Source organism: Sceloporus occidentalis, unplaced genomic scaffold (genome assembly GCF_023333645.1).
Source record: "Sceloporus occidentalis isolate IW3139 unplaced genomic scaffold, rSceOcc1.0.p SCAF_6, whole genome shotgun sequence".
NCBI classification, from domain to species: Eukaryota; Metazoa; Chordata; class Lepidosauria; order Squamata; family Phrynosomatidae; genus Sceloporus; species Sceloporus occidentalis.
In genome coordinates, this window is record NW_028316986.1 from 77,545,561 (window position 1) to 77,567,366 (window position 21,806).

At 38.5% G+C, this 21,806-nt stretch overlaps 1 protein-coding gene across 7 annotated transcripts in view; it reads right to left on the minus strand.

Moving 5' to 3' along the window:
* Positions 1–21,806, minus strand: part of LOC149310975 (AT-rich interactive domain-containing protein 1B-like) — a 488,779-nt gene that overhangs the window by 37,451 nt on the left and 429,522 nt on the right. For 4 of the 7 annotated variants that reach the window (XM_089530140.1, XM_089530138.1, XM_089530137.1 and 1 more), the window contains 4 exons: positions 16,001–16,107; positions 15,000–15,158; positions 6,572–6,781; positions 2,016–2,220 (listed from right to left, as the gene is read on the minus strand). In XM_089530140.1, the coding sequence (XP_089386266.1) occupies positions 2,016–2,220; positions 6,572–6,781; positions 15,000–15,158; positions 16,001–16,107 (681 nt within the window). The remainder of the gene's footprint in view (positions 1–2,015; positions 2,221–6,571; positions 6,782–14,999; positions 15,159–16,000; positions 16,108–21,806) is intronic. The other 3 variants (XM_089530142.1, XM_089530139.1, XM_089530136.1) reach the window with 2 other exon arrangements.

The window sequence follows — 21,806 nt, forward strand, 5'->3', positions numbered from 1 at the left end:
AAAATCCTTAACATGCAATTCTTCTTGTTTATGGAACAGTAATAAAAACTAAGCCTCTATGTGGTATAAATCTACTGAAATATGGGAAATGAGGATGCTGCCGCTGCCTCAAAGGTCAAGCAGCTCTCTGCAAGAGCCTGCCATTGCTTCTGCTGAGGTCAGAACATGGTGCCTTGCCATGTGCTCAACAACCAGGGGTCACTCTACCATCTCCTTGTTGATCGCACAGGCACTGCGTTTTGACTTTATCAGAAGTGATGGCATACCAGGCAGGCTTTACACGGAACTCCTGCCCATGAGGAAGTGGAAGTTCTGGCTCTGAAAACCAACCATCTATTTTCCCTGTCCTGCTGAGCATGGAGAAAGGGGATGGCGAGGCTCTTGGCATGTGGACAACTATACTAGGCCAAATTGGACTCGATCCAGGTGTCCACATACACAATGAACATGAGATTACTCTGGGCACCAGCTTCAGGGTGAGTGTGAGTTTCACCCATGTAGGCAAGCCCTGTATTGCTGTAACAAAGGTCATCCAAGGCGCATTACACAGCGCCGAGAAGCGGCGCTCTGCCACCACCGCCAGTTGCAGCGCAGAGGAGCCGCAGCAGCCAAACCACGGGGCTCTTCCATGCTGCAAAAAAGAAGCACAAAAATGGCGCTTCTCTTTGCAGCGCGCTAATGCTCACACCGTCATTTGTGCTGTGTGACATGTGGACGCAATGCGTCCGCTACGTCAAAATGGCGGCCCCCATGTGGAACGGGCGCCGCCATTGTGTATGGACTCAGTCCGTACTAGGGTTAGGGGCATCAGGAAGTGACGCCCCTTTCTAACCCTAGTACACGCGGAGCGTGTAATATAGGCCCGTGCAGAACGGGCCCAAGTATCTCTACTTTGTCCTCTTGTTCTTTCTTCCATATACTGCATTTCTAGTAGGTTAGATATTATGATGAAAAGCAGCTAAACCACAACATATAGTTCTGATTCCTAATTTGCTTTCAAGCCATCTCTCTCAATATTCAGATCACTGTCTTAGGTATATTCAATTTTGCTAGTTTGCATTACTTCCCTCAAGCCCCTCATCTCTTCTGCCTTTTTCTCCTTATTCCCGTTTGCTGTTCCTGCTGCCTCTCTTCCTGGAATTACTTTTCTTAAGATCCTTCCTATTGTACTCCTGTAGCCAGTTGCTTTCACAAGTGAAATATCTGCTAGTGAGTCCTTCTTTGATATTGGAGCATTTCAAAAATTTGAAGCAAAGCAAAGCAAAGCAAAGCAAAGCATTCAACACAGTCAGTTCAAAACCCACCAGAAATTTAGGAATTATAAAAATGGAATTTAAGTAAAAATGTAAGTCCACAGTAAATAAACTATTATTCTCTAATGCAGTCATGAGTAAAAGGTGGGTTTCCAGATGTCTGCGGCGTGAAAGATCTCACTCATCACTGGCAATACTGGCTAGGGCTGATGAAGTCAACAGCCCAGGCCTGCAACTTTAAGCTTTAGTCCCAGTTAAAATATATATTATCATAATATGCTTGATCATAATAATCCCATAGGTCTATTGCTGGTGGAATTCTATTTTAGGTCTGCAGTAAATATACTTTATAGTTACATTTATGGGTTTCTCCAACAGATTTTCAATACCTGAACAAATGCTTGCTTTGATAATTTGGTGCACGATCTACTTCCCAACAAAATTAGTAACAGAACTCTTGTGGCTTTTAATGGATATATTTCATCTTATTATTTTGACCAGGAGTTGTGAGCAAATGATGGAATGTGTCAAGTACAGACCACATGCCACATATATTTACAAATGTCATTGTGAAAGCATATACAACCTCTTTTGCAACACATATTTGTATAAATTGCCAGAGATTATTATTATGTATTTGATTCAGGAGTTTGACAAATTCATTAGGAATCTCCATGTGTAACAAAGGCCCACAAGGCATGTTCAGAAACTCGATGTTCCTTTGCAATTTTAGAAAACATAATTTGCACTTCTTCTACTTACCAGGAGATGGCGGTTGAATCTTGGGTTGTTTCTTAGTATCTCCAGTACTAAAAACTTCGGGAGGGGGCTCCTCTCCTCTTTCAATTTTGCATTCAAAGGCAAACAAGTATTGAATATATTGTTTTTTGAGGGAACTGGCTGCACTGCTTGACGTTCCGACATTAAGGGTGGTTGATAGCTCACGCCACTTTTTATTTTTATTGACCTAAGAAATAAACATATCAATAAAGAGAAGTAGCAGAATCAGTGGATTGAGGCACAATCAACTGGTTAAAACAAGGAAACTAAAAAACAACAACAACAACCGAATGACCTCTTCCTCAATGCTCAATGTCTTGTGTGTGTTTGGTTTTTTTGCCTCTTTTAACTAACGCTCATTACTCCTACACTCAGTAATGTACAAACAGCATTAACACTTATAAAACCATTAAAGAACCTACTGATTGCCAAGGAAAATGCTCTGCTTGTCTAGCACTACATCTCCAATCTTGATACTTGGGGAGAGGGGCGTCTTGTGATGTGCAGTTTGCCAATTTATCTTCTACATAATGTGTACTTGGTCCTATTATTGGAATCTAATTTCAAATGACAATATTAAAACTCTTACTTAGAGTATTTTAAGTGCTATGACACTGATACGAAATGTTTCTCCTCCAGAAACACTGCTGGTGGAAGAATAATTTAGCTAGCAATTCCTGATGTAAATGCTAAAACTTTGGGTCTTTCTCTATAAAGTAGATGGTGATCTCTCTGAAAAAGAAGATGTCCTATGTTAATGGAATACATTTTGAATATACTATATTCAGAAAATGTTTCAATTGCAGACTTTCTTTGTAATAGTGCTCTGCTGGACTGAATCTTGCTTCTACTCCATAATAACTTCCATAATTTAAAGGGCTACACATGACACTTTTTGCTGCACATATGAAGCAAAAAAGTCTGTATTTTGCAGGTTTTGTTGCCATGTGCACATCTGTTATTGGCAACAATCTCTGCTTATGAGAAAATGTATTTGATGTAGATTTTCACATGATGGCATTCTGAGCTGCATGTTTTTCTCTATATCTGTGCAGGAAAAACAAGTGTGTAAAGCAATCCTAACATACGAGGATTTGCCATTTTATCACACAAAACTAACTTGAATGCTTTTCTACACAGTACTACTGGTGGTACTACTGGGATAAGTCACTTCTTGAGCTAAAATTGGACTCAAATCAAAGTATTTCAGATTGTCAAAATGTACCTAACTGATTTGTCAATTGGGTGTATGTGACATAGAAATTATTCCATGCAGTGCTACTTTGGAAAATATGTTGGCTGTCAAATGAATTGAGGATTCTATTCTTAACCACATTTACTGGAAACAAATTGCATGGACCTCTGTGTAATTTACTTAGAAAGAAGCATGTTCAAGACTATAATCTAAAACAGTTTAATATATTCAGTCTGAATTGCTTGTTTGTTTGCATGCATTTGTTAGAAATGTTGCATCCCACTGTAGGAGCCAAAATGTCATATACTGATAAACGTTCGCCTCCTAATAATTCAGTTTTCTAGATGGCATTATTATTAGTGGTAGTTGTCTGTATCAATAAACCTCCAATGAAAAACTCAATAAAGACCTGGTCGTTAGACATAAGAGGCACAAAAGTGTAAAGAACAGCATGTTTAATAGAGAAACTAACATATTCCTTAGCAGCTGGAATTCAGGTGGGGACAGCGACACATTTTAGTGTTCCTTGAGCATGTAGACATCTTTTTTCAGGTGCTGTTGGGGCTGGTATCCTACTTCAATGCTCTCAAACTGTGAATCTCATGTACTGGTGTCATTGTGGTGCTCCTGCCTATGAGATGGTGGATAGCCAGACCTTCTCTGCCCCTGCCTGCTCATGTTGAAGCATTGAATGCCATCTGGGAGGGGGTGGTTCAGGGATCAGTGTTGTGTAAGATTCATGTGTGGATCTGATCACTAAGCTGAACTGATGGTGAATTGAGATCAACATTTCAGTAACTAAAAGTTAACATGGCTTCTTAGACTTCTGTTGCTGATGGTTATACAACTCTTTTTGCTTAGTGATTTGAAATTAGCAAATTAACATTTGTACAACTGCAGAAAGCCTTCACAGAACTAAGGCCCTGTACAGATGGGCCCTTTGCCCATGACATCCTGGGGTTGCCTCGGGGCAGCGTGTGCACACACCCCACAACCCTAGCACGTAATCAGGGCGTCACAGCTGCGCAGCACCACCCACATTGGCGCACACAGCTATGATGTCGCAGGTGTGCAGCGGCCAAGCAGCGCTGTGCAGATGCGATGCCATTGGGATGCCTTTGTTGGTTTGCAGCAGCGCAACTGCATCACAAAAAGGAGCCACTTTTTAATGCTCCTTTGTTGCTGCACAGCAGCATCGCACAGTTTGGTTGCTGCGGCGCTGCTGTGGAGCAAAGAGAGGTGCCTCCCCGGCGCCTCTTTCTGGCGGTCTATACCCCGCCTAAGACTGAATATGATGGACACAGCATACAGAGATGGGAGGCACAGAGGCATCCCAATAAAGGATTGTTTATATGGATGCCTGGAAATAGAGGACCTTGTCCACTACATATTGTTTTGCCCACTTTATAGAGAACCAAGAGAATGTTTTGTGACACCCTTAATTGAATCTACCTATGGTCAGAGCCCACAAGATGTAGTTTTCCACCTTCCTGTGGACTCTGACAAATACGTGACTTGGAGAGTAGTCTTGTATGCCCTAGCAGCCAAAAAAATTAGGAAGAAATACATAACAGAGTAAGCCATAGGTTGTAAAGGTGATGACGAAATTTGAGAAACTTACATTGGGTATAACAATTATTTTAAATTTTAAATCTATAAAGTTTTGTATTTTTTATATAAATATGATATGTTTGAATTTTGTATGTATTGTTATTTTATGCAAAGGCCATTGGCCATAAACAATAAACTTGATTTGACTTGAACTCTTTTTGCTTAGTGACACTCCCAAAATTTGTATGGCAGGACTCTACGGGAGGCAACAAAGTCCAAAATGCTATGAAGGATAAGAGCCAAATTTTAGAAATGCATTCCAGTAACCAAACAAAGAAGCAAATCAGACTTTGCCAGGCCTGGGTTTTTCAGGGCCATATAACTCCATGAGTTTTAAGAAGCTGCTATGATGAGCGGCAACCAAACCAGCATAAAGATTTGCTGTATATCATTCTCTTCCCTCCATGATGTTACCAGCTTTACCTTTCACACTCAGAGAAAGTGTGACTCAGCTACAGACTACATCGTCCTTTTCAGTCTTTTGAGATAACAATATCCAGATCTGTCACAACAATGGCCTTATTTAATCCAACATGCAAAATCTTTTGTTGTTGTTGAAACTGGCTTTAAGAAGGGCATGGCAAGTATTTTCAGTACAATATACTTTTCTTGTTCAACTTTTCAATTTACTAGGACAGTCCTATTATGAACCTCCATGAGGTGGCACCAAGAACAACAAATTTGGTTCCTGCCCTACCATGGAAGGGCTGTTCCTGCTCTGGAGAACTGCTGTTGCTCTGTGAAGCTTTAGAGAGCTGGGACATCTTGGCTTACACCCCTCACCCCAGTGAGACAACAACAGGTGCAGTCCCAGAGTGTGGGAGGTGCGACTGAAAATTGCCTATGTTCACAAGGCATTTTCCTAGTCACCCCTCCAACAGAGCCTAATTCTGAAAACTCTTTGAACCAGGCATTCAGGAACCAACTAGTTCTGTACCCCTGGAGAGGGCACACACTGCAGTTGCCTCCTTCTCCCCATTCCTCTCTTCAGTCTTTCTTTCAGAGGCACAGTAACCCCCCCCCCCCAACAGTGTACCCTCTTTTCTGGACACAAGATAGATAGGGGGCTGCACATACAGCTGCTGTCTCTCACCACCATCATGTGTCTGGGGACAGGTGCCCTTGCCATGCCTCACTTCTCTTGTGAGTGTGGATGTACTGCCATGGTGGTGTGATGGTTGTGTGTGTGTGTTGGGTCAGCACTTTGCCTTCCACTTCAGATGGTGGAGGAACAGTGTGGGCCACTGAAAGTTTAAAACTGAAAATCATGCCAATCCATACTTTCATGTTTGTGACTACAAAATAATGCATACCTCATGATAGATTATTGTCATGATTAACAGAAATATCATATCTATCTATCTATCTATCTATCTATCTATCTATCTATCTAGATATGAGGGAGGATGCTGTACTGACAGAAGTTATTTCTATTCTTTGGGTTGATCAACCAGTAAGAGAACCAATAAGACAACCACATCACGTTCATATGCTTTGACCTGGATTCTAAAAGCTCTGCTGTAGGTTCTGCATTTTATTTTAACCTGCCTAGCTAAGAAAAGAGCAAGCACTCTGTGCAAAAGTATATTTGTTTTATTTTAAGGGCATCTACCATGACTCAGTGTAAGAAGCCTTATATCAGAGTAAATGTACTGACATCTGAAGTGTGTGCCCTTCTTTGCTTGCAAGGAGGAATTTATAATATTAAAGTTATCAGGAAATAATCTCTCACCTGGGCTAAACCTCCAATCTCCTTAACACAGACATAGAGCCTGAAAAGATCCAGTGGCTTCTTGCCTACAGCAGGGAGACTGGCAACAGGTGTTCCTCTCTCTTCCATGAAGCTGAGATACCGATCTACCCACATTTTGCGCTCGGGTTCATTTCCAAGTTCATACATTTTTGTGATCTTCTCTCCAGTTGTGGTGGAGGAATTTGATTTCTAAAGAAAAGATGTTTAAAAGAAGGTTGGGGTAGGGATGAGAAGGGTAAAGATAGTAAGAAACTCACAACAGTGGATAAAGGAAGGATGTTCAACTAAAACTATCACACCACAATCAGGAATGAAGGCTACTAGTTCAGGCACAAACAATACATTCAGTCCACATGCTGCAAATTGTTTCTAATTTACAAAACAAAGGGCCCAAACTCCACATTTTATAAATTTTATGTTTGGTCCATTCAGATGAACTTTGGATCTCAGAAGGCAAGTTTCTGATAATACCTGAGGTCACTAATAATTCTGCTGTTCTATATAGTGTTTTACATATAAAGAACCTCTGAAACAAAAAGATCACTTGAAATTCCACCTTAAAACAGATGCCACAAGAAACAAGAGCAGCTATAAATACCTTACACATAGGGGAAAGAAATCTTAACATATCTGCAGATCTAGATTTTTGCCACTTCTAACTGAAAAATAGGTAGAAGTCAGTCAACACCGGCATTTTTTTGGGGGGGGAAAGCTCATTCTCTTTAATTCAGGTACATGAGAGGACAGTACATGGGCTATCAAAAGGGAGCAGCACTGCAAGATTACCTGGTAGAAGTAGGTGCCGGGAGTATATTCTGCAGGTTTTAGGGTATTCTTTCAGACTTCTGAGCACTATTTCATTTTTAAAATTTTAACTGGCTTGAGTCATTCATAGACTGTGTTCACATGATCACATGCTGACTCAATAAACCAGAATATGCATAAGCTTGGTACATTTGCAAACAGCTCCTTTGATCCTACCTTCATGCATTCACCAAACCAAACAAAACAAAACAAAAAAAAGAACTGGCTGTTAACCTATTATGAGGCTTACATCTAATGCAAGGCTATAATTAATTGCAGCTTCTATCTTTTTTGTTCTCTAGTGTGAAGGCAGGAACTAAGTGGCAATGAAGGGACTATTTGCAGTGGCACGAAAGTAGCATGTCTTCTGGTTTAATAAACCAGAAGATTTAAGACAGGATTTGATCATCTGGATCAGACATAAAAGACCCACTACCTCTTTCCCTATATGTCTTCAGAGCAGCGGGTTGCAGGTTCCTCTAAAACAGAATGGGAGGTGGTGCTTGGAATTATAAGGGGAGGGAGGAATTAGAGACAACTCCAACCTCCTCCTTTCTTCCAGGGGAAAGCTTCTGCTAGATTAGGTCCCTTTCATGAACAGGAAGAATCCTTGCAGAGAGGAACGTCTGGATCCAACATATAATTCCAAAATTTGCTATAGGACTGAGTCTACTTTCTATTTGATTTTATTGAGTTGTTCCTGCTTTTTCTCCTATAAACCAGCAACTTAATATTCTTCTTGTTGTTAATTGCCATCAAGTCCACTTTGACTTATGGTGACGCTATGAATGAGAGACCTCCAAGTAACCCTGTCATCAACAGCCCTACTCAGGTCTTGAAGGGTTGTGTCTTCCTTGACTGAGTCTATCCACATATAACGTGATTGTCTTCTTTTCCTACTGTCTCCTACCTTACCAAGAATTATTATCTTTTCTAGGGAGCCATGTCTTCCCATGCTATGTCCTAGGTATGACAGTCTCAATTTATTCATCATGGCTCCTAGGGAGATTTGATTTCTCTAACATACATTTATTTGTCTTTTTGGCAGTCCAGGGTATCTACATAACTTTCTTCCAGTTTCATATTTCAAATGATAATCTACTGGTTTCCAAAAGAGGTCACAACTCTAAGAATATGTTGCCTAAAACAAACTTTGTATGAGTCTGGCCTCTTGCAGAGATGGGTATAAATTCCATCTAACCCCAAAGGTTTGTGTATTATTGGACTCGTATTTGGAGAAGCATTAGCTAACAGCAGCCATTTTTATAAAAATATATAAATCTCACAGCTATTTTCCAGAGATTTAATTGTGCTTAAAAGTATCCAATTCGAATCAATGGGACTTTAAAATGTTTGTTTGGATTAGCTGTTATTTTTAATTAACTACATCATCCAGCCTTTGAAAACTTTTTGCCTTATAAGCAATAAGGCAATTTATTTATTTACTTTAATTTATTCACTGTAAAACATCTTGCATGTATATTGTCTGTTACATTTTGAAATAAAGGTCTAAATAAAATAGCCTATTTAGCTAAATGAAGTTAAATATCAGGGGTGAATATGGTTTATCAGGTGCAAGTGGAAGAATTTTGCAATGGGAGAGGATGAGCAAATGCCAACATGGTAGAATAGTGGAATCTAGTAACCGTGGGAAGGTTGATTTCCATTGTGAGCCCATATGCACCTTTAAAATCTGCTGGGAAACAAGGGGGAGGGGAGGGAAGAAGGTTCCACCGCCACACTGAATTTAGGCCTAAAATGGAGACATATGTTTAATTTAGGAGGGTTCATAAAAAGAGTTATGCAGGAAACTGTTTCAGGGAATGCCTTTTTTACAAGTATAAAAGAAATAGAGTGTACACATCACAGACACTGTTAAACATTATTTTGGATGTATCAACATTAAATTGAAATATAAAGTTGGCTTCCTGGTTTTGAAGATGAACTCAGAATGAAGCAAACAAATGATTCATTGCCCTGAATAACTGCAGCCAATACCAGTGTTGTTAATTAATTTTTGTTCTTTCTCACTAGTGATGTCACACATCATATAATGGTAGCAAATGTTATCTCTGTTTAATGCAGCCCTTAATATTTTGTCACTGTGCTGCCATACCAATTGCCTATTACAAGAAACATTTAGACTTAATGGCCAAACAAAGATTTTCAATTTTACACAGTGAAATGCTCATTGATATAACACTGTATCATCAAAGAAGGAAAGTAGTTTTTCTTTATTGGGCACTTGCACTGTCTCCATAAAGAAAAGTCACTTTTCAGTGAGTTGGCAACTGGCCACAAACTGACAACATAATCTGAAAACATCGCAATTTACAGAAGGTAAGAAGGACTTCTCACTGCAGGAGCTTTCAGGTTGTCAAGCTTATTGAAGTGTGTGCAATTTTCTTCTAAAATAAAATATTAACTTTTAGAAGAAAAAGGGAAAATCTTTCCATAAAGGGCTTGCTTCTTCTTCTTTTTAAACTGTCTGCACCCCACAGCTAAAGACATTAAAAATTCCAGGTTTTGCACATGCCATTGCTCAGCCAAGCATAAATGGCAGTAGTTTTGTATAGCCAGATTCAACCTCAAACACATATTTTCTTCAGTTCTAAGATTTATTATATTGTAAAATTGAAAAAAGTATGAATCAAAGTCAATCCAACAATTTGTGCTGGCCTAAACAGTTAAAATAATAAATGCTACCACAGATGGTTCTGTTGATATACAGTGAGTAATTTTAAGTAAAGCAACTATTTGTGGTGGTAAAAGTTATCCAGCAGTACTGATAAAAGGATACTTCTGGAAAAAGATTTCCAGAAGTATCCTTTTATCAGTAAAACTGATATGATTTATTAAGTATTTCTTAAAACATGCAAAATTGAGCATGTATTTGTGCAGCAGTTGTGCATTTACTATCTCAGTCTTGCTTGCTCTTTCCATATTCACTTAAGTTTTGATAATCATTTATGATATAATAAACTATTCTTACATGTGTATATGTAGCTTATCTCTGCAAACATACATGTAGGTATAATAGGTAAATAACTCTTGAAAGAACAGGTTACATCTTCAGTTTATAATATTTATCATTCTTAATGTGCACATTATTGAGCATGTCCACAATGGAAGGACTGTTTATTATTACAATTAACTGCATGATTATCCTGCATTATCTGATAAGTATCCAAAAATATGGTGTTACACGACTGAACAGTGATAACCACTATATGATAACCCAGATTCAGTTTATTTTTTATACATTGACCAGATATGTGAAGATCTGTTAATATTTCCTTGCAGCTATCTCCAAATTCCCTTGTGGGTAGTTGAAGAGTTAAAACCTATGTGAAGTGGGGGATGTCTGTGGGATTCAATATCAGTTGCAGTGATTTTATATTAGGATAATAAGGCAGGAAATGTTTTTTGTATATTTTGGGGATAGTTACAATAAAGGACTAAAATCTTTTCAGTCTGCATATTCACTCAATATTCTCTTAAACATAGGATTTTATTGTTGACCTATTCATGCAGATAGATAATATGAAGTGGCTGTACTAACTGAAGAATCTTAGGTTCTTATCTTGAAATTCTTTCCATAATTAATTATGCAATCTGGTATCTATGAGAAGATGTACTGACTGGAGAAAGTTAGGATGAGGTAGCAGCAACACTAGGGGTAGATGGATATGGGAATAGCTACCTTGAAGGCCACATCCCAATCCTGCAGTGCTTAAAGGAAAGAAGAAACTTTCTGTCTAGAAGATCCAGAGCCACTTTCAACTATAGTAGCCTGAAACTAGTACAATTTCTTCTTCTAATAGAGTGGGGGGCAGGGAAAGAAAGAAATGCAAAGAACTGCCAGATAAAAAAGGGAGACAATAATGCTCCCTTCCTCAACCTCTGTCCTAGCAAGCCACCAAGACTTGGAAGTGGCAACCTGTCATCCATTTTTCTCTCCCACATCCCAGTCAGAACTGTTTTGTCCCTCCCTAATATGGAGATACAGTGCACCCGTGTCATCTGGAAGGAGCAGCGCCACGTGCCGGAAAAGGCAACAGCGTGCATGCTCATGATGTACACACTGCCATGGGTTTGAGCCCCATTCAAGTGAGTATCTGCAATTTTTCTTTACGTTCTCGAACGGATCCCCCGCGTAAGGGAAGGGACGACTGTAGAATGTTGCTTAACTCTAGCCATGTTAGTTTCAGAGTTTAGTTAATGCTGGAAGTTCTTTTAGTATTTAAATTTAAATAGTGGGTAGTGTTTGATATAGTTAACAACTAGCTGACATAAAGATTAGAATAGTCAACATCTGATAATTGCAGTGGTTAGTAAAACCTGCCAATGGCCTAAATCCAGCTGTTTGTGCCAACTAATGTATCAGTAGACTTTACATAAATGTTGATCTACCAAGTTTCCATTGATTCAATGGATCTACTCTAGTTGGGACTAAGAACTGGATTTAAGCCAATAATTTTATTTGGTAGCCCAAAATCAGTACACTACTACTCATAGTATATGGATCAGCACCCTGGTCAAGAACTCCCCAATATCCACTAAGATCAAAAGATTGGGATGAGAGATGGTCCCAATACCTAATGTAAATTATTTGTTTTCCAGTCTCCTAGACCATTGATGTGTGTACTATAAAAGTTTTAGACGTATTTCTAAGAACTATATCTCAAATAAAGTGTGTTTACTCTCAGTTGAAAATAGAAACTTAATTCCTCCTACATCCCCCATCCAAAAAGTCCAAAGTGGTTCTCTTTAATTTATGTGGAAACAAAACATGCATTTCTAACATATTCCCTGGGGAGGAATAATAGCTTATAGAACACATGAATACGTATCTTCTACCTTAAAGTTCTTCTGCATTTCCAGAAATCTTTAAAAGGATTGACAGTCTATACACTTAATGTATCTTTGGCTCCATTTAAGAAAAAAGTAAAATATTAATGAAAATGCAACTGAAGTCTGGTTACTAGAACTGTCTGTTTAGATGTGCTTAGTGGGAACCACCAGATGCCTTCTGAAACTCAAAGTCATTGCCTTCACTGTTGGTCAACTAGGCTGAATCCTATTGGTAATTTCCACATATCTGTCTTTCACCAGTTCACTTCTGTTCTTGTTGATGTTTTCAAACTAGATAAAAAGGGCTTTGGGGAAAGATCTCAGAAAATTCTCTAGACCATATTGAATTTATTTGAAAAATGGTGATACTCTTTCGTTTTGGCTTTCTGTAATTTTACTTTGTTCAAAGAGAAGAGGTTACAATTTATAGTTATAGTGTGAGTTTTCTGGGCTATGTGGCTGCATTCTGGAAGAGTTTATTCCTGATGTTTCACCTGCATCTGTGGTTGGCATCTTCAGAAGGCCACAGATGCAGGTGAAATGTCAGGAATAAACTCTTCCAGAATGCAGCCACATAGCCCAGAAAACCCACAGGAAAGTATGGACTCTGGCCATGAAAGCCTTCGACTTCACAAGAATACAATTTACTTTTTTGTAAATAATTTGACTGGAAATACTAAATGTTATCATGGCTGTGTATTCCTTAATCTTTATGGGAAAAGCTAGAAATTAGAGGAAATGGTTAGCTGTCAACGCATCAGCAGCTGTGTAAGGAGCATAAGAGGGAAAAATGTAGCCCACCAGTCACATGTAGCCCCTAGGCCTGTTGGTGGTCCCTTGCTCATTAGTTTTTTCCTATTTCTTTTTACTGAAAATGCCCCTCTTGAGCCTCTGGGACTAATATCATGGTTTTCCCCTGTTCCTCTAGACTGTTTTAGGTAAAGGGGACTGTTTTTAAAAACTGAAGCGACTTCTGTTAAACTTTCTGCTGAGGAAAAGCACCCATCCTAGACCTAAAACAGTCCAAGGGAAGCTCAAACAGCATGGCCAAAATGGCTGAAAAGGTGAGTTCTTAGTAATAAAAAACATGAGGAGAGTGGAATAATAATAATAAAATTTATTTATATCCCACCCCTCTACAAGATGCAATCGGAGTGGCTTACAAAGATTAAAAACCATACAACCCAAATCCCTCAATCCCCCAAGGATTGGTAAGGGATTTATATAGATCTATATACCCTCAGGTATATGCAACATGGCCAGCATACAATGTGGCCCGTGCACACACTGAAACAGTTTCTGCAAATGGAAGGGGGAAGTCTTCTTCCTGCAGCCCTCTGTCCTAAAGTCCCTAAAATAATTTTGGAAGACTTGGGACCCCCTCTGGAGCATATTTTTGGTGCCAGAGAGAGCTGTAGAGGAAAGGGCTAAAACACCCAACACTACTACAAGCATTTTGTTAGTCCCATGTTTCCAACAGTCCATGTTTTCTGACAACTGCACCTAACAACATAGAATTGGACAGGAAACCTGTAATAGGATACAGGCAAATTGCAGCATTAGATAGTACCAAGGTGGGATCTAGACACAGGGCCACTGTTTTGGAAGCAGCTGCATATTTTTCAGAACTACTAGTTTTACTGAAAATCTACTGGATTTTAGACGTCTGAAAGTCTGTTTAAAAGTCCTTGGCTGTTTTTCTTACTTGTCATTTCAGAATGTCCTTCTATTTAAAGGAAGGACAAATCAGGCTGTCACTAAAGAAATTCTACTGTAATGAAGAAGAATTTTCCATTCTTTATGCTGTAACACTTCTTATATAACAGAACATCTTTTCTAGTGTAACATCCATGTAATTAAAATAGTGAAGTACTGTAAATTGTCCCAAGATTTCTATCCAAAATCTTTTGAATAATTTATTGTCAACATGGCTGGCTGAAGACTATATTTCAGTTTTTCAAGAATGAGCGGATACCATCTGTTTGAAAAGTAATTCTTAAAAAAGTAACTGCACTAAGTTGGTTTTACTGATGGAACTGCTTTTAATCAAGGGGGTTGGTGTGAGGCAATCTCCCTCCTTACCATGCTCCCAGGAAAACCTGCTCTGGACAGCTGAGAAACACCCAGGAGTTGGTTTTCAGTGCTGTAGAGGACTGCTGAGGGTTTGGATTTATATATTTGTGATAGCAAATATATTCAGATATTTGGAAATTAATGATTGCACTGAAGTGTAATGTACTATGAGATCCCATACTTACTAAGCAAGAGATTTATTTCTCTTTTGAACTGTAATGCTAATTAACTTCCAAGCGGGGGGAGGGATCAATTTTGCGAAGAGTTTGGACCCAGTAACTGAGACACAATGTCCTTATCAACAGTTAGCATGCTTTGTAAGCTGATGCATTATGAGAAATATGTTTTCTTCACAACATCTGCTGTATTACATATAAAGCAAACTTCTGTGATACACACAAATGTAATCTGTTTTTTTTAAAACCCCAAATAGGGCTGGACCAAATTTTGCCCTCAGCAAAGCAAGCTGAGCTCCCAACTAAAGCTGATTCAAGGAAAGAGGAGCTGCAGGTATATATAACCAAGGGCAGAATTTAGTCTCATCTGTCATTACAAAGAAAGAAAAATTCTTTATTGGATAAAAAACAAAGAAAAGATTCTGTAAAGCAAACAAGCAAGCATTAAAATATAATAAGTATTAAAACAAAAAGAAAAAACAATAACCAGAGCCACTTACAGGGCTTGATGGAGTCTTTGGCCAGCCTGGGCTGCCAATGCTATCACTCTCATCTCCATGAAATGAGGAGATGCTAGTAGAACTTGGGGACATTGGGGAAGGGACTGGCAGGTTGCCTGGGGTTGGGGGCTGAGAAATACCCTGAGAGCTGTAGCTATCCTGTGGTAGAGGAATAAAAAAAAAGGACAAAGGCAGGGCAAACTTTATTAAAAATGAAAAAAAAATACATCCAGTTTAACAGACTAACCAATTTTTTTTTCTTTAAATTTACAAAATACAAACAGAGAAAGAGAGATCGGGGGGGGGGGGGAGGGGAGAGAGAGAGAGAGAGAGAGAGAGAGAGAGATACACAGAGAAAAAACATACATGTATAAATATATTATATAAAGGTATTAAAAACAACATTAATAATATAAATTGGAAAGTTTGCTGGATGCTTGGCTGAAATCACTCTGCCACCATGCTTCCTTCAAGCTAAATGGAGTATCAAGCATGGGTTTCCCCTTATGAGATAAGAGAAAGAGAAAGAGAGAGAGAGGGGTAGAGAGAGAGAGAGAGAGAAAATATAAAGCTGTTCGCCTTATTTTTTTATCAAATAAGGCAGGAAAGCAAACTATTAAATATGTTGCTGCTGAAACAGCCAAAACAGGAAGCTTGAACTGAAGATAGAGAAAAAAATGGCTGCAAGTATCAAGACTGAGGTAGGATCCACTTTTAACCCACCCAGCGGCTTAGCTGAAATGCCAGACAAGATTTTGCTGATGTTTCTTTGCCCCGTGAGTTAAATGCCATAAGAACTAGTAACTTTCACATCCATACAGTGCAGAAAATAAAATAAAATAACAAAAATAAATAAATAAATAAACAAATAAATAGCACGTCAGTGAAAAAGGGCATGCAGGTATAGAACAGAAAAGGGCGAGCTCAAATCAAAGAATGAGAGAGAACATAGCAGAGTTCTGTTGTGCCAAACCAACACCGCATGCAGCAGAAGGAAATACCTTTTTGCTCTCGGACTGAGGAGGACCTTCTTCTTTGCCATCTGGCTTGAGAGGAATGGGCAGTTTAGACTCACCAGGAGTCATCATATCTGCAAGACCCATAGGTGCTAATCAAAAACAGGAAACATGGTTCAGCATTAAGGATGACTTCCTTCTGTTAAAAACTGATGAGACAAGAAATGTAGCATATGCGAGTACTCTTTTTTTAATGGAAGGCTAGAAATCCTTCATATTTCAGAGTTTCAGAAATATGTTATAGGGCGAGTAGGGAGAAAATGTTCTTGAACTAATGGTTCAATATAGCCAGTTTACAAACCTAAAGCACTTATGAAACATAAAACTTTCTGCATGTGCAAATTGTAACATGTTCAATTATATATAGAAATGTATATCCAACCCATGTATGTCCATCATATTAATGTTGAAAAATTATGACCAACATCTGTGATCTGTGGACTGCCACATGTTGTTTAATTCTTGGATTCATGGTCTCAGGTATGAGCATCTTCCTCACTACTACAATGTTTTTGAATTATTTATGTCAATTTTAAATGAAGAATTCAGCCACATACCCTGAAACAGTGATGTTACTGAAAACCTACTGTGCTTGTTAGCATTTACCAGTTACTATGGTGGTACACGTACATACAATAAAACTGTGTCCTGGATTATCCAGGTCCAAGGAAGATTTTCTAACAGTAGAATTGTAGGTGAAATGGAGTAATTTGATTCTCATGAAGATGTGGATTCCACTGGCAAAATACATTCTCCATCATCTGTCTAGTTCTGAGTGATCACTGTTTGTTAGTCAGATCTCAGTGAAGAACATTCTGAGAAGCTACTTCTGACCTGGCAAATTTGGATGGTTATTTTATAAGTGGAAGCTAACGGAACAAGGCTTACTCCTTCCTACCTCTCCTTACCGTCCCTATCATAGGTTCACAGGTCTATCTAACAAGCAGAGTTGTGTTCTGAATTGAGCTCTTGCACCTATGGGTTCCCTATGGGGTCAAATCTGTGGGCCAATAATTCAAATTTAATTTATTAATGGAACAGAGGTGTGAATTATTCTCACATCACCTTTCTTCTAATGAATTAAGGTCTGAATTGGCCCCTGTGGCATGTTATCTGAAGCACAATGAAATCCTTATGATTACACCATAAAAACCACATAATATTTCTCTAAGCCTCTTTGTTACTAAATCCCAGGCCTGAAACATACTCAGCTGCAGTTACATTCTTCACTTGTAAATTATTCTGTAGAATAGCTTTGTGGCTGACATGGGCATTCTGCTCTTTTCCTTCTTAAAGAGATCACGTGGGAAAACAACTCAATACTGATAATTTTTGTTCAGATAACACTTATGCAGTTACTCTACAGAGGTGTGCCAAACGATTATTCATTTTCTTCCCAGGATTTTGAAGATGTGAGAATTACTGTATAAAGTGAACATGGTACTTCTCCTGAATTTGCCACCTGAGATTGAATGGCAAAAGGAACATTCAGGCTGAAGATATAAATTATGCCTTTTCTCTCTGCAATACAGAACTGTGTCCACTTACTCAAAAAGGTGGAAGCTCATGTTGATTTTTAACATATACTGAATGTTGATTTTACATCAGGCTCTATGGAATATTAAGATTTGTCTCAGACAAGCTTCTTTTCAGCTCTTCCCTGCCAAAACACACCCCTCTTGTAAATTCTTCATCATACATTTTCACTTCTGTCATAAACTCCATGCCCAAGCCATCGGTATTTCCCATTTAGTAGACTATGGGAGCTCTCCCCTCAAATCTCTCTACTGCCTCTTCCTATATCTTCTCCTGTATCTAGCTGGACATTAGCTATTACATTTGAAGTTCTCCACTCCTCTGTCTCATACTATCCTTTGGTCCTTGTTAGCTGTCATATCTCTGCCTGTAAGCTTTCTTCCTGCAGTGATAGCCATGTATCTCTTCCTCTCTTATGTGATTCTGTACACACTGCCTTTCTGTCCATGTTGTGTGAAAGTCTCTCCTTGATCATGTCACCTCTCACGGACACACCACCTCTGTTATTCTTTTAATTCATTTTGGAGGGCCTTTGCCAGTAGATAACTCAGATACATGGCATTGGAATCCTTACTAAACATGTTTAGGACTACAGCCAAGACCTGCAATCCTATATCAAATTACTTGGGAGTAAGGCCCACTGAACTCAATAGAACTCCCTTATGAGTAGGCAAGCACACAAATTATAAGGTTAATCATTGTTCTTAATTGTGGCCTACTTTGAATTTGTTGGTTACATCTTGTTGTTTAATTCTTTTTAGAAGCTCAACATTCAATACTATTATTAGTTAAAATTTTCACTTCTGTGACTCCACCCAACAAAAACAACAACAACACAAGACTACATTAATCTACACTTGACTAGAGTATGTGAGCAAGGGGGTTCTGTGTTTGTTACTGAATATATTAACACTCTAACTAAAAGATCTTTTATACTTTATATACTTTTGTAACTATGCAAAGCTTTCTCTGAAGATGCCAGCCACAGATGCTGGCGAAATGTCAGAAACAAACTCTTCTAGAACATGGCCACATAGCCTGAAAAAAACCAAAAAACCTATGCAAAACTTGTTTTTAAAAAACAGAATGGAAAGGCTTACTAATAATTGAGATCAAAATGTGATGGATATTAGAGAATAATAAAACTTCAGCCTGATTGTTACTGGACTGGCATGCTCTTCTGCAAAATGGTAACGTAGCAATCTACTCAGCAGCCAACATGTGGGAGTACAAGTCAAAGGGGAAGGGGGGAGCTTTAAAAACACTTCACAGATTGCCCACTACAAAATGATTATTGCACATATTCATGTATTACTATGTTTTAGAAAATAATTAGTTTTAATTAAAGCAGTGAGACAGCAAGCAAGACTCTGGCGAATAAGCTGGCAAGCTTCATGGTGCTAATTTGCTAATATCCTTAGCATCACTTTACTGCAGGTTGGGAGAATGGCTCTGCCAAAAAACGTGCCCAGCCATGTGCCATATGACTTTACAGCTAACTATGCCCTCAATACACATCTCTGGACTGTGAGAGGTTATTTTTATGTTGCTGCAATCCAAATAAGGCATAAAAGAGATCAAAATGCAGAAAATAGCTTCTGTCTAAATATATTAAAAATGGGAACAAGATGTTTCTTCTTAGATAATGGACAAAAATGCTGCTAGAATTAGCCAAACATTCCAATATTTTTTAGGAATGGACATACGAGACATAAGAATAGTTGGCTGTCCAGATCTTTTGGGTGTTGGTCTACGATTCCCACTCGGTATTGTGGATGTTGTCATGCACAATATCCGGAAGGCCAAACGTGCCCCATATTTTCTGCTGGACTCCAGTCCAACTACTACTTCAGACTAGAGTAAGCCTATTTAATCAAAGAGATTTACATTAAGTACTGACTTACCATCAAGCAGTGATTCAACCTGTGCATTCTAGCTTTAGATCAGACAAGATAGAGCTCATGATATCCTCCAAGAAGCTATTCTGAGTAATCTGTGGTTAAATTACTGGCATATTATCCCTACCTGAACTACACAATGGTGGCAATCTGAACTCTTTGCAAGTTCACTAGATGCAGTTTTGTAAGGGGTCATGGCAAACTTTCCTAATTAAACTTGCACTAGTGGTACATATTAGTCTCCCTTATCTGAAATGCTTTGGACCAGAAGTGTTTTGGATTTTAGATTATTTTTTTTATTATGGAATACCTGTATATGCATATACACACATAATGAGATATCTTGAAGGTAAGACTCAAATCGAAACATAAAATTCATTAGTGTTTCATACACACCTTATATATATTGCCTGAAGGTAATTTTATACAGTGTTTTTAATAATTTTGTACATGACACAAAGTTTGTGTACACTGAACCATCAGAAAGCAAAAGTGTCACTGTCTCAGCCATCCATAAGAAAACATTCTTTTTTTAAAAAAAAGTATTTCAGATTTCCAAATTCCGGATGAGGAAGACTCAATCTGTAAATTAATCAGAAGCCTATCTGGTTGTTCACAGATTTCACACACACACACAAGGGGGGGGGGGGGGGGAGACTGGAAAGTTGTAATTAAAAAACTGAATGATCAATTGTGATGCAAAGAATTATGCATGGTACAATGCCTTTGAAATACCATTTTTTAAATACTTGCTTCAGTCAGTAAGATTGTGTATAAGAAGATCCATGTGTAGATTCTGATGTGCTTCTGTACACATATTACCTCCCATATCAGAATACGTCAATTTGGTGGCCCACAGCTGGATTAAGACCAGTGTGTCATCTTAAAAAGGAAGTGCTAGTGTAGTTTCTAAATGGTTAAAAAGAAAGCCCAGCTTTCTTGAAGCACTCTTATCATTTCTTATAACATCTGTACGTATTTCACTATTCTTTGCTGAAATGTTGCTTTGTAAGGTCTTTCTTACAAGAATACTCCTGAGTGATTTGAAGCTAGCATCTCTTTGCTTTCTAGTCCAATGACAAACCGAGGGCAATATTGTGACCCCTTTTCAAACGGTGAAAGAACACCATTGTCACAACTTCAGCAAATTAAGGTGCACACACGTGCACATCCTTCTGCGACTACAATGACACTAATGATCCTGCCCACAAAGTACAGAACGAAAGATGTAAAACATAAAAACACATGATAACAGTGAAATCGGTGACTGAAAAGTTGTTGCAATGTAGAGTGAAGAGGTTCCAAGAACTAGCCTCAGGCTTTATTATAAGAAGTTGAAAGTTAGAATAATTTAAAAAAAGAAAATATGGGTCAAGGTCCTAAATTACTATACCACACCAAACTCAGCATACTCAAAGGCAGATACAATATGAGTTAAACTGCAGTCAAATAGTGGTGGTTTTTCCTCCCCCTTTTTCGCTAAAGGCTTAGCTGTAAGTATCAGAAGATAGTAAAATACTGTAGCAAAGTTCATTCATTGCTTTTCCCTGTACTATTAACAAGTATATTAGATTTCCCTACAGGGAGGGATCTGCTTTCTTAATACTATGGTCTTTTATAGCGAGCCTCCTTGAGATAGAATGAGGGACTGGTCTGTTTTAGGAATGGCAATGATCTTCTAAAGCCATAACTGATAAATGCAGGTCAGAAAAAACATGACATGGAATTAAGGATTCTTCAAGGAGAGGCCAGACTTGTGTCTTAAATATTCAGGGCATAATTAACTTGGAACTTTAAAAGAATATCCAGACATATCTTCCTTTTGATCCATACAAACTTCCTTATACCAAATCAGACCGTTAATACAACCAATCCAGACCTGTACTACTTTAACAACAGTTTTCTTTTACTGTTAGTATTCAATAGCAAGTGTGGGCAACTGTAAGAAATGGAGGGGATGCACTGGCTCTCCAGGGAACCTTGAAGATCGAATTAGCTGAAACCAGTGCAGCTGTTCTTTCTTTGGGAGACAGCTTCGGGAGATAGTTGAAATGAACAAGATCAGAACTGCAAAGCCAAATTTAATATCAGTGCCCATTTAATTTTTTAAAAGCAAAAGTAAAAACAACAACAACATTGAATCATTTCCTGTTTTGCTATGTATTTTATATGTATTATCCTACTAGAGAGGCCCCTTCCCCACCACCACTCCCTTTGTGTCGTGTCTTTTTAGACTGTAAGCCTGAGGGCAGGGAACCGTCCAATCAAAAAGATTGTATGTACAGCGCTGTGTAAATTTACAGCGCTTTATAAATAAAGGTTAATAATAACAATACCTCGATACTTTTTAAGGCAAT